The 14,264-nt window shown below is 34.7% G+C and overlaps 1 protein-coding gene across 1 annotated transcript; it reads right to left on the bottom strand.

The window, feature by feature from the left end:
* Positions 1-2,323: 2,323 nt before the first annotated feature.
* LOC143548776 (putative galacturonosyltransferase 7) lies at positions 2,324-8,972 on the bottom strand. Its single transcript, XM_077039864.1, has 9 exons — positions 8,800-8,972; positions 8,406-8,464; positions 7,925-7,984; positions 6,603-6,657; positions 6,442-6,488; positions 5,622-5,920; positions 4,803-5,130; positions 3,330-3,854; positions 2,324-3,012 (listed from the first exon to the last, which is right to left on the bottom strand). Exons 1-9 carry the CDS (start codon positions 8,942-8,944, stop codon positions 2,749-2,751), a joined length of 1,782 nt encoding a protein of 593 aa, XP_076895979.1. The 5' UTR covers positions 8,945-8,972; the 3' UTR covers positions 2,324-2,748.
* Positions 8,973-14,264: the final 5,292 nt, after the last annotated feature.

Raw genomic sequence — 14,264 nt, 5'->3', positions numbered from 1 at the left:
CTTGTGCTTTGCCTTTTCCTTTTTCATTTTATTCTTCCTTTTTTATATTCCGTCTTTTCTTTTTTCCTCTTTTTAGCATTTTCGGTATTTCACGAATTTTCCACAAAATATATTGACACTGAACCGAATATTTTGGTACCGGTGTCATCCTGAGCTCATCCTTGAATACATGTGTTATGTTCCCAAGTTTTATTTGATGTCAATTGTTCATACTGATTTAATGTTTCAGACGTAACTCACCAAAGAGACTAGAAACATCATCAAGAATGTACTCATTAAGTCAAGTCTCAAACCTAACATCATAAATTCAACCATCATCCTCATGATGGTCATCGTATGGTTGGACATGAATGCCTGTTATTTTTTCTTTTCTTTTCTTAGGTTAAAGGTTTTATGAGAAAACTAAATTTTATGGTGGAAATGTAGCGGGAATACAGTCGATGTCGGTTTTTTTAGTTACAGTGTTGACTCATAGGATATTGAAACTTATGGGGTTGTTTGTGTGCCATTGAATTTGAGGGTTACCAAACTAAAATGTTGTATTTGTGGGTTAAATGTAAAATAAATGAAACTTGTGAGGCAGAGTATGTTAATAAGCTTGTCTAGATTTCAAAACTATACTTTTAATATATATTATAGTGTAAACTGTATAATAAACATATTTTAGATCGTTGTTGAACAGTGCGCGTACATTAACTTGCATGAAGTAATAAAATTTAGACCTTGATGTAAAATATTCATGTAAAAAAGAATAACCAAGTCGTGAAAGTAAAAAAACCCAGATAATAATAATAAGCATGTCGTAACAATATACTTGTAACTTTATAAAATATTATGTTTTAAAGATTATAGGAGAGAATCAAAAATTAAGGATGCAAATAAAATAATAATTAAGAAAATATAAAAGTTGTCCTGTACTCACGTGTAGGGATGAGATCGGGACCGTACCGGTACCGACTGGTCCCGGTCCCGAAAATCGCGGATTCTTGGTACCGGTACCGGTATCGAAATATTCGGTTCGGTACCGGTACCGGGACGGTACCGGTATTTAAGGTAACATTTCGGGAAAATTCGGGAAATATCGGTCCCGTACCGTACCGGTACCGAAACTCAAAACGTTGGTACCGATTCGGTACTGACGATACCAAATCGGTACTGATTTCGGTACCGGTACCAGTCCCGAATTTGCCCATCCCTACTCACGTGTACTAGTGACATGTAAGAAATGTAGACGTCATCTTCTAATTGTTAATTGATCGACTTATTTTGCAACTCTATTTTACTTTTGTGAATGGGTATATTCTTTTATCAAAATGCCCTTGTTTCTTTTTATTCTTCTCAAACACGAAAATATTTGAGAGATTTATGTCCAAATCATATAGATGACAAGATGGTATTCAAGATTTCGAGCCCACAAACTTTTATGACTCAATTGGTGGATATATTTCTTATATTTCTCGTTAGACGGCCAATTTGAGATTTTTTTTAAGGTGACACAACTTTTGTAGCATAATGCTTCTCATAGGAACCAATATCATATACTTGGTTTATTAGGAGCATTTTTGTTTTATGATTATACAAACAAGGGGAGACTTCCAGCAAGATCACCCGTTAGAATTTTTTTTATTTATAGACGCTTAATCGTGAAATCATTCTCTCGCCCACAACCAAAAGTATCAACATGTTGACATTTGAGACCAAATATTCTTTTGGCACATATATGATGAACGAAGTGGGAGGTTATGCATTCTCAAAATCATGTAATTAATAGTATGAGATTTATCTAAGATGTAATATATTAAAAATAAAATCAATCGTAAATTCTTTACTGTAAATTGGAAAAAAGTGTAATCACTTTCAATATTGAAAACTTTTGTGACTTTGACCTTTCTCTAAACATTCATTTTATTTTGATTTTGATTGTACGTCTAAATAAAAAAAATCACTTAATTAATATTCTATTATTGTTTAACAAAAAGAAAAGAAAAATGATGGTGATTTCTAAATAACTCCATATTTGGTAATAAGATTTCTTTCCAATCTCTTATGTTAAGAGGCGAATGCTGAGGGTTTAGATCTTGCAATGTGTAAATGCGGATCGCTTATAGGAGTATTTAGAATTAGATGCGGTGGTAAAACGTTTTCCATCTATCTTAGTCCTTATATGGGGAGTTCAAATTATGCACTATGCAGAGGTATATGTGGTTTAACAAAACAGTCATTCAAAAATAATAATAACAGTAAAAACGTCACGTGTGAAATGATATTTGTTTCATTTTACATTCAAATTCCAGCGAAAGCAATATAGAAGGATATTAGTAGAAATATTAGCTAGTGGCAAGTACAAGTTTACACCAATTAGTCTCGACTCGTTTACACCCTTACAACTTATCAACTCGCCTACACCCTTACGGCTATAAGCCGAGCAAGCTAAAAGGTACATTTTGTAAGTAAATGAATTATTTGCTATCCCTTAATCACCATAATATCCCTAATTACCATGAATACAAATGCTATAGCGACCGTGGAAAAACAAAAACGAAAATCTTATCACTTTCCTACCTACTTTAACATCAACCATTCTTCATATTCCTATCAGTCACATGCGATCACCACAAGAATGATCTCTGAAAATACACACGTTTGCCACATCATCACTTGTGTATCCACAGTTTCTGGAAACCGGGCCCACATATCGAACTTCTCTCTTCCAATTAAAGAATTTGGGCTTCAAATGATGAACCACAATCACGGATTGACATTGCAATCGGTCAAGAAACGGTTTTGTTGATTTAGAAACTTTCTCCAGTGGATTTTATAATTTGGAATACCGAGTTCAAGCCAGGGTTTCATGTTGCCATTGAAGTGTAATACATATGCTTTGTTAATTGCTTCCTTAGTGATACCATAATTATGACCCAGCCCGGATAATACCCATTTGTCATCAAGAGCAAAAAGTAAGCCTTGAAATGTCAACATTGTTGCTCCTAGAGTCGTCGTTTCGGTCAACCGCTGTTCATAGAGAAATAGTGATGGTCAAAATGTGTCCTTGGTGATGTGTGTTTTATTCTAACGGGTATAGCTAATAAATTAATAACAAAATGGTTTTAAAGGAAAGGCGTGAAATGCACTGAACGAGACGAAGGTCACTTTAGAGTGCCTTGGATATCGTTTTATTTAAAATATATATTATTATTAAAAATCGTTTTAACTAACTTATTTTAGGCTCAAGCTCGCTTAAGCTCGGCTTGATTCGAAGCTTTTAACAGGCTGATATCGAGCAGGCCACGAGCGTAAATAAAGAAAGAACAAATCAAGAAATAACTCACCCGCTGCACCAAACCTTGAAACGTTCTAGTGACATTTCTTTCCCTCCACCGAACCAAGTCAACAACATTTAACCCAGACATCCACGTACAGGAATCAGCATCATAACTCTCCTTCCCCAAATAACTCTTAATCGCACCCAGTTTCACCATGCAAAACGGCACTGCGCCGATAACTTTGTCCTTCATATCAACATTCCATAATTCTGACAGATCCCGTTGGGCAACAATATCATCATCAAGAATAATAATTTTCTTCAAAGTCGGGAATATTCTTGGTAGGGAATAATGTAAATGAGAAAACACAGAGATATATTCGGTTCTGCTTTTGGATGTAGATAGGAATGAGACGCGTAACTCTTGTGGCATTGATACATGAGTAGACAGATGACCTTCTAGAAGGTCAAGATCTTCAATGTTCAAAACTTGAACTGTTGCATCTTTGTAAGAATTAGTGAAGAACCACATTTTCATGGAGAAGAAGCTTTGCTTATCTGTTAACACGTGAAATACCTGCTTCTTACTGACCTGAAAATAATATTGATTAGTTCATGTTATAGAAAATAGAGAAAGTATAATTTTATTCATAAAACCCATTTACTTATAAAGTGTAACTTGTGTAATCATATTATAACCCATTTACTTATAAACGAGTCAATTGGGGTAATGTTCTGATTTCCAAGAAGTCAAATAAAAAAATCTGCTAAAAGTAAAACATATGAAAAATCACCCAAAGTGTATTTTTAAAGCATAAAACCACCTAAATCGTTTTTTATTCAAAATCCAACATTATTATTGAAATGAACTTTTTAATCATAATTGACACATTAAAAAAGGATACTGTATGTACATGCCACCAAGTGTTCAGCCTTTTTTCATTGATGCCACCAAGTATATTGAACCTAATATATAACTGATACAAGGGTAGTTTTTGTCTTTTCAAAATGTCTAAGGGCATGTTCATCATTAGGCATGTTTTTCAACCTAGTTTGGTATGAACAAAACCTCAGGCATACTTTAATGAACTATAAAGAAGAATCAATATGTGGCCTTAATGACAGCTTTTGAATACTTGGGTGGCCCCCACATACATTGTCTCTAAAGTAGTTTTTATACATCGATAGCATTGAAAAGGTTAATACTTGAGTCACCTCCACATATATTATCTCTAGAAAGTTTGCAAATTATGGGAAAAAATAATCGCTAGCCCTGTAAACCAGCCGAAAGAACACGAATGAGCATGTTCGTGTTCGTTCGTTTAACTTTAACCAATCGAATACAAACAATTAAACAAATGCCTTCATGTTCAACAAGCATAAATGAACTTCCTGACGAACGGTTAACTAGACGTTTGGTTCGTTTACAAGCCTAGCAAACAAACTTGACCCGACCCGGCCCATTTTAACCAGTACAACAGTTGACCTGTTTTGACCATCTCTTAACATATAGATTATAAATATAGATGCAAGAGCATACCTTTGCATGCATAACAGTCGAGTTGATCACTACGGATGATGCGAGCACGTTGTTGGAGAACATAACATAGTGATGCAGATCCAGGTTCGACAAACTCTCTGACAGATCAGCATCATCAGGTGAAGTTTTAAAATACTCAACAGTTAGTCTCATTGACAAACAATGTAGACTTTTTGGTGTTGTTTGGACTGCAAGTTGGTAAAGAAAAGCACTCTGTTTCATGTGAAAGTTGGCTTCATCTTCTGTTAAGTCAACTAATTGTCTTAATTTTTTGTCAACATTGTTACAGTCAACAACGGTTTCCATTTTTTGAAGCTTCTTGTCAATCCTGATAATAAACAGGTCTTTATTTTAAGTGTGTATCGAGAAACAAGGGAAGTAGAATAAAGTTATAAAAGACAAACTGCACAAAATCAGAAATGAAGTTTACAGTATTCTGCAATGTTTTTTACAGATTGTACCAATCAAGAATCTTGTGTCATAAAGTTTTAGTAAAATAAGGGTAAAATAGTCTCTAAAACTTATTTTAACAAAAACAAATCAAAATGGGTAAGAAAAATTCATTAAGGAAGGGGATATATGCATTTTAGTTTTGGGTTGGATAAATTGCAATTAGTGAAGTTTACAAGGGGATATATCATATAATGCAATTCTCCCTACAATTAAAGAGGAAAAAGACAATATATTCTTAAAAACTTACTGTGGTGAAATATTAGTTTTGGGTTGGGTAAACATGCAATTAGTGAAGTTTACAAGAGGATATATGCAATTCTCCCTAGAACTAAAGAGGAAAACACTGATATATTCTTAAAAACTTACTGTGGTGGAAGATCTGTATCTGAAGAACTTTCACTGAGAATCCGTTCAAACTCTTGAATATTTTGCTTTATTTCTTGGGTAAATTGTTCAAGTTTTGGAAGCTTTGCAACACTAGGGTAATAAGCTCGAGCCACATAAAGCCGGTCCTTCATTTTTTTAACAATAAAATCTTTCATTTTTTCCTTATGTTGTTGTCGCCATAAGCAATAGCTCCCAAATTTTAACTCACACATTTTTTCATTCTGACCAATAACTTGAGCTGTTTTAGTGCCTTCAGTTGACGAACCAGCTCCAACACTCTATAAAATGGGATTAACTAAAATTGCATGAGATGGAAACAGACTTTACGCTCTTTTCTGATTCTAGCAACCAACTTCATATTGGGGCGTCAAATATAAACCAAGTGGTAAATTGCTGGCATGGCACTGGTTAATGGCATGCCAATCAAGACATGAAATGGCACATGTGCAAGTAGGGGTGTAAATGAAACAAGCTGGCCATGAGCTCGTCTAGGCTCGATCTGTTTGACTTACGAGAGCTCAAGCTCGAGCTTGGCTCGTGTAGTTTTAAAAGCTCGAGCTTGGCTCGTTTATTATAATTTATTAATATTCATTTGCTGCTACTGTCAGTAATAAAAAGTAATGAGGTTACTATAACCGGTAATAAAAAAGTGAGTTGGCTTCAATTTTGAGCCAAGTTTAAAGTTGTTGATAAAATAGGGAACATATGTAAGTTTGTTTATATTTTGTGCAGTATAGCCTAAATTCATATAGTACTAAGACAATTTAAATCTTACAAATCATAAAAGAAATATGCATACATGTTTTTTTGGAGGTGGGTTTAATACTTGTGTAGGCACAGCAAAACCTGCAGTCATATCAAAGATGCATAAATGGTTTTGGTTATAAAGGTTGAAAGTCCATGAAAACCAAATTGATTTAAAAGAATAAAATGAAACACATTCTAAGAACAATGATCTACCAGTGGTTTTATTTTCAGTTTCCTTGACAGAGTTGACAGAGTGCCTTCTAAAATCCTGTTAAAAAAAACATACATGACAATGAGGTAACTGGCTTAATTATTCCAGGTATCTTTTTTTCCTTGGCAAAAGTATATTTTTTCTGCATAAAAGTGTTCTTAAGCTTACAAATCTATTATCACGTGGAGATCTAAAGACGTGAATCCAAAATGTAACTAACTATTCAAGGGAGTTTAAAAACCAGTCCCCAAAAAGAGCATGGGCATACATAAGTAGCAAATAAATACAAGTATATACATACAAAGAAGTTCAAACATACTATAATTTAGTTTAGAAACCAATCCTGGAAAGGAGGAGCATACATACATACATATAAATATTTAAATAGTTATGCAAGAAGTTTTAGAACATTCGTATTGTCCTGCAATGAGGAGCACGAATAAGCAGCAGTAAAATATAACAATTTAAATATCTTTAAGGGTTATGCAAGAAGTTTCGAATATGTCAACGATAGTTGGAATCTTTACCATTGGGGAGAGTGTAAATTCATTTTTTCATGCGTGGTTCACAGAATATCACCTAAAATAAAATAGCTATCCCATCATAAGTAGTTTACTAACTCTAAGCAGATATAAGAAGAATTAAGTATCTTTTATTTACACCGACTGTTTAACTGAAAAAAGTTCCTTTTTCCTTTATGCCTGACTAGCTATAGCCCAAATAGGTTACATAGGTCAATAAATCACTAATCACTGGTTTAGTTGAAAAAAGTTCTTTTTCCCTTCATGTCTGACTAGCAATAAATCAAGTACAATATATATATATACATATGTGTGTGTATATATATATACATATGTATATGTGTGGTTACCCGTTATTCTACATTTTAACTTTCAAATGATATACATATGGCTTTTACTGTTAGTGAACATAGCGTTGATGATATTAGTGAGTTGTTGGCACTTAACATAAAAGTTATTAACTAATCAAAAGTTTGAAACTAAAATGCCAAGTTGTTAATGACAACAAAAGTAGAAGATAGTTTCAACTTTCAATCATCAAAAATGTCAAAAGCAATGAAATAGCTGCAGATGTTTGCATAAAGGAACAACAACGAAATAATAGTCCTTTTGTACGCATGATCTAAATGTATAAAAATAGCTTGGGGATGCAACATTAACATGATTGGCTTATTACCAACAGATAAAATTTTGTTAAAACTACTATTAATACCTACAAGAAAACACAGATTGGTTATAGCCAGCATATTGATACAGTTAGTACAAAAGTTGAGTCTTAACCATCAAAGCAGTATGCAATGAACCTTTGGAAGAGTTGGTCCAGGATTTCTCAAGATTCCATGTACATGTTTTGGTAGCCCTTCCTGCAAATAGATCATGTCAGTATACAAGTATACAGATAGTCACATATTCAACTCATATCATAAATTCATAACAAGCATATAACCATGGTTGTGAAAATCCTGCCTAGGAGCCGATTAATCGCAAGTTGGTACCCCACCGACTAGAGGCCGATTAACCGCTGTTTGGTCAAAATCAGTCAAAATTGAAAATCTTATATATAAAGTTATAAACTTGGTATTGTATATTTGAAAAATTACATATAAATTCCAAACCGGTTAATCGCCATTCCCTACCACACCGCTCGACTAGCGCCTAGCGATTTCTACAACACTGCATACAACTATTACATGGTATCGACACTTCATTTGATTAGATTTTTTATCTTTCTTTTAGTTAAACAACAAGCATTAACATAATCAGAGTATGAGAATAAATACTCACTTTAATTAACGGTGACTTTAACGCTGCACCACTTCTCGATGAAGCAGAATTCCTTTGCCCTAGAAAACCATATACAAATAATATTATATCAAGTTCAATTCACTCACGAACATAGTCTTTCAAATAACACAGATCCTGATTTCGAAACACTAATTTTAAACCAAAACCTCACTAAACCTATCCAATCCTCTAAATCTCAAACCACAAAACACAAAACTAACACAATCAGTCTAGATCTAACAACCGCTTGTACAATTGCATAAATGACTACACTGGATCTGATAACTATCAACAGACATTACGAATTCGGTAACAGATCTGGTTGATGACGTGACGGAATTAGGGCAAAATGATGAGTGAAGGATAGGATATATATATATATATATATATATACCTGAGTGAGTAACAGAGTGAAATCCGTTGTGAAGACCGAGTAAGAAGGCAAGAGGAACGAACATTGAAAGCAAAACGAGGCCTAAGACGGCGATTACCAGCCAACTCCATCGTTTCTTCATCACCGTCGTGGCACCACCCTTCATTATGCAGCGTCACTGCTACTTCACTTTCTTTATTATTTATTACTGTATTGTGGTTTAAAGTAGTACAGTAATATTTATGGGGTGGTAAACTAACCGGGATGGATGCTCAGAACGGGTACGGGACTATGGATAAAGTTAGTGGACAAATCGGGTATGGACCGACATAAAGTCGGCACGTAGGGTCGGGTAAGGAGAAACCAGTTTTGTTCAATATCTGGTTTTTGTTTTTGTTTTTGTTTTATACTTTGGGTGTGTTTGGGATTGCTTATTTTAATAAAAAAAATATTTTTTGTTAAAAGCACTTATAAACTTACGGATTTTTTAAAAGAAGTTTTTCAAAAATTGTTTGGATTAGCTTATGTGTTGAAGGAAACCAAAATGACTAAAAAGGACACTCTTTTTTTTAAATGAGTGTAATGTGTTTTGAGAGTTAGAGGGGTGTAATAGATAAATCAAACAATTAAGTTAATAAATTACATATTTCTAACTTTTCAAAACCCTTTTATTTTGCCTTCTCATTAAGTTAATATTCTTAAGTCCTTATGGTTTGCCAAACACCTTATACATTTTATTAACTTTTCAAAAAGTTTGTAAGTTATAAATTGATGAAAATAAGAAATCCCAAACACAACCCTGTATGAGATTAATTTTAAAAAGTTGGGCGTTTATGGTATTAAATGCTATCAGCTCGATATATAAATTCAGTTATATGAAACATATGTATCCGTTTACCCAAACCAAATATACATTTTTTATTATTTTCCTTCTCGTCGATAAGGGTAGGGTACTAATTTGACATTGTTACCAAAAAGTAAATATTTTAGCATTTTAAAGTATGTGAAAAGATGTTTTGATCATGTGGTTGAGACTTATGGGAAATATAATCTCATGATACATAAACGTGTGAATTTAACATTTTTTCCCTTCTATCACGTGTACTCAACTTCATTTATTTTGTTTTTAAGAAATGACAGTATTTAGAAGAAGTAATAAAATTTAGCCTCCGTTTTGTTTAAGTCGCATATAAAACTCCAATGTTTTAAGAACTTACTTAAAGCACACAAGTTTAAGTGAACTTGTAACTCTTCTAAATTATTACTTCTATTAAAAATCAATTTCTATGCCCCTCACCAAAGAATAGTACCTTTAATACACATGTATTTGCCCTATATACAAGTTATCTTGCATCCTTACATTACATGCATCTTTTCCCCACATCGTAGCCCACTCGATGCCACACCCATATGCATATTTTGGTCCTCACATCCTTTCCCGCTTGGTTTCACCATGCCATGCAAAGCAGTTTCTACCGCCACTGTCCTTTACCCCTAAGCCCTTTGAACAATGTCTTTTTAAACGAATTCTCTTTAATTTTCCCATGCAAGTTTTTATTTAATTCATCTCTATGTCCTACATTTTCCATCAATATAACTTTCTTCATCAGTTTCAATTCCAACCTCCTCCACATGACCCATTTTGTTAACCATCACCACCTCTTCGCCGCCAAGACTAGACTCTCAGTTTTCCACATCAACATCGTTTTACTGAAATGAAGGCGCCCATCCAAAGAACTCCCAAACATGAATATCAATCCATTGTCCATAGATGCATACCTTTACTTGGTGTTACCTCTTTAGGCTGCCACACCTTGTGTTGGTATCGTACGGATAAGTATCGTCGAACTTGCACGGGAAATTATACTAGTTTTAATGTAATCATCACAGTCACAGGTATATTGTATAGGACTTAAAACTGGTTTCTTATTGATTTTTTTTAAGTGAAAAGGAAATGAGTAATGCTTGGAAATTGGTCTATGTTCGATCAAAAAATGTTCGATTTGATATTCGCTCGATTTATAAATGAGCCATTCAGTTCGGTTTGTAAATGAGTCAAGCAACGAGCAAGCCCTCGTTCGATTTAGCTCAGCTAATGAACAACCCTACTCCCACCTACCTATTTCACACCAATTAGCAACCACCCATAAACCATTTTTACTAAATTAATACGATTTATATATAATAAAAATGTTTATTTTTTTCAAACTTAAATATAGAAAATTATTTAAAATAAACGAACATTTACGTTCATCATACATAATTGAAGTTACATGCGTGACACTGAAGGTAACAATTACATATACATAAACTACTTAATTACTCATAAAGGGAAGATATTTGCCATATATGCTCAACCATATCATTTTTAGAGTGTTACGAGCTTCCCTGTTGTGAACGTGTGCCATATTACTCATTGTAAGGCCCCGTTACCGGTAGCCCTACTTTCGTGTTGGATTTACTCATAAACGCAGTTCTAAATATCAGAGTTAATTAAAACATTCGCGGAATATAAAAGCTTTCATAAAACATTTCATAACAAAACACGTCTTGTCTTAAAACATCATTTTGTCTTTCAAAGTAAACGAAACATTAAACTTAAACGTCTTGAGTCTTCCGATGCCAGCCTCTTATTCAGTGCCACGTGTCTCCTCAAGCGAGCTGCCTCATCCTACTCACCTGCGTGCATACTAAAAGTCAGCTACGCTGAGTGATTTCTAGTTAATCATACACTATACAATACACATAAACTTATATTCTTTCATTCATACTTTCATACTTTCTTTTGTATTAACTTACTTTCATATCTTACGTTATAAAGAGCATTACGCCCTACATTCCTCGAGTATTATTAGGGCTCGGTACCCTCCTTCCTCGAGTATTATTAGGGCTCGGTATTCTCCTTCCTCGAGTATTATCAGGGCTCGGTACCCTACATTCCTCGAGTATTATTAGGGCTCGGTGCCCTCCTTCCTCGAGTATTATTAGGGCTCGGTGTCCTCCTTCCTCGGGTATTATTAGGGCTCGGTACCCTCTTTCCTCGGGTATTATTAGGGCTCCGTACCCTCTTTCCTCGAATATTAGTAGGGTTCGGTTCCCTAGTTCTCGAATATTAGTAGGGTTCGATTCCCTCCTCGTTACCATACAACCATACATCATACCTCGAGTATTATTAGGGCCCGGTACCCTCTTCGTAACCATACAACCATCATTTCCTTCATTTATTAACTTTATCACATTCATACACATAAGCATACATATCATACTTACCTTATACTTAGCGTTACAACCTGACAGTACGTGCAATACCCGAAGATCGTTCACGTACCGTCAAGCCATCATTCATACATATCACATCATTCACATAAGGCATACACTTATCTCTTAGGATAAGCGTATTAACAAACATATCGAGTAGGCACACAGCCCCGAAAACATAACACATAATTGGGGCTAGAAACTCACCTGAACACGGTTACGTTCACCGTTAATCGTAATCCCTTTATTCAGTTGTGCACGGCTGACTGTATAACAAGTATACGTATCAATTAACTATCACTACTCATATCATCTTTCTAGTCTTAACTTCTACCCACAACGAATGGGGGTCCGGGGGCAGCGCCCCTGGCAGCGGGGTCTAGGGGCGGCAGCCCCTGGCAGGGTCCAAGGGGCAGAGCCCCTGGCTGAGGTCGAGCTGCCAGGTCAGCTTGGAAAAATTTTATTTACATTAACTGTCTTAACACATTTTCCATTAGGTTTTTAATTTATTTTCTAAGCGAACTTAACTTTAGGCGAAGTTAAACCTTAAGCGAACTTGGCCTTAGGCGAAGTTATCAGTTGGGCGAACTTGGCCTTAGGCGAAGTTATCAGTTAGGCGAACTTGGCCGTAGGCGAAGTTATCAATTAGGCGAACTTGGCCGTATGCGAAGTTAAGCTTTGAAGGCCAAGTTAAGCTTTTGCAGGCGAAGTTGTTCAGGTCAGCTACGGGTTTGGTTTTTATCAAGCATTTTGACGATTTTAATACCCTTGTTATGGTTCGACATCACCCCCTACGTTCCCTAACCGTTTTCGTTCGTATATATATCCCGTATATACTATAAAGCTTGGACCTTTAAGGTAAAAACGTTCAATACTACGTAAACTTTAAAGGTCAAGAACATACATTTTATACGTTCGGTGTGGTCGCGGTTTGCTTGGTTATCTCGTATATTGAAGATCTAATAATGGTCGGCTTGATTCTTGGTCTTGGATGTCTCTCTCTCTCTCTCGGCCAAATATGGCGTAGTGTATGTGTGTGTTTTTTTTTTTGAGTGTGTAGAGATTATGATGGAAATGAAATGAGGGTTTAGGTTGGTTTAGGGGATATTTATATCCCTTAAAGCCCATGGACCTAAGGCCTATTCTCATTTAACCCATCTTAATTAATCTAAGTCCATGATCCGTTCTTTACTCGACATTAATTAATTAATAACGCGAAATCACTAAACGTAACTTTCTTTATTTAACATTATAAATTTTAGGATGTTACAATCATATAACTAGATAGATCTATAATTCGTTCAATGGAGTATTGTAAAGATTGTCCATCATCTCCAATAGAGCATGTTTGTTGTTGGTTTGTAGAGGTATCATTTCGAAATTTTGATGGATCATAATAATGAATGTATGTGTCTCGTAACTTGTTCATCCTCAACGATCATATTATAAATGGTTATACATGCAATCATAACTTTCCCCATCATATCCTATTATCCCACACAAGATACGGTTGTAGAAGAAATGAAAATCGAGCTTGTGGAGCTCCAAATGCTCGTTCAGCATCTTTTCTAACGGCCTCATGATACATGACATCCGTGAGATAATACATCCTATTATGTCATAGTGTCGTGTTTCCAGGTGCCTGTTAGTGTATGGCGAGTCAACAATCAATTAGCGTGCACCGTCCATTACCACCATTAATACTCGTAGATTTATTTAAGTGTAGAAAATATAATCAAATTATTTTCCAACAACGTTGACCTCTTAAGGTTGAAGCTCTCTTCAATTGAGAAAATATGATAGAGAGAAGGGAGAATGGAGAAGAAAATGACGTGTTCTATTCAGTTTGAATTTTTTAAGAACATTCATAATAAAGATTCTCAAAACACCAAAAACATGTATAGGAGGATGCCACATTATAAAAACACAATTCTTTAAAAACATCTAAACCCACCCACTATGAAATATTACAAAACACTCTAAAAAACATTGTCACATCATCACCACATTTAAAAAAAAAAAAAGGCCAACCCCCTACTTGCAAAAAAATGATGTTTTTGGTAGTTCCTATGAAAAAGCTCCACTAAAAATACATGTTAAAAACTACATCCACAGTTAAAAAAAAGTGATATACCCAAACAACCAAAAACACTCCCTAAAATACATATTTATACATCAACTTCATTTGTTATTTTATTATTCATTTTTGAACCGTGATTTGTATTAAA

Source organism: Bidens hawaiensis, unplaced genomic scaffold (assembly GCF_021521415.1).
Source record: "Bidens hawaiensis isolate Kalapana, Puna unplaced genomic scaffold, B.hawaiensis_p1.1 tig00015249_1, whole genome shotgun sequence".
Classification (NCBI taxonomy): domain Eukaryota; kingdom Viridiplantae; phylum Streptophyta; class Magnoliopsida; order Asterales; family Asteraceae; genus Bidens; species Bidens hawaiensis.
Note: the sequence above shows the minus strand (reverse complement) of the source record. Positions and strands in the feature narration are given on the sequence as shown.

Bases quoted from the DNA above. Each gene is read 5' to 3' on its own strand.
- LOC143548776 (XM_077039864.1), bottom strand. From the start codon at position 8,944: ATGAAGGGTGGTGCCACGACGGTGATGAAGAAACGATGGAGTTGGCTG. The intron at 5,921-6,441 runs GTATGCATATTT...CCCATTTTATAG, and splicing joins ACCCACCTCCAAAAAAACAT to AGTGTTGGAGCTGGTTCGTC. The intron at 5,131-5,621 runs GTAAGTTTTTAA...GTTTATTATCAG, and splicing joins GATACAGATCTTCCACCACA to GATTGACAAGAAGCTTCAAA.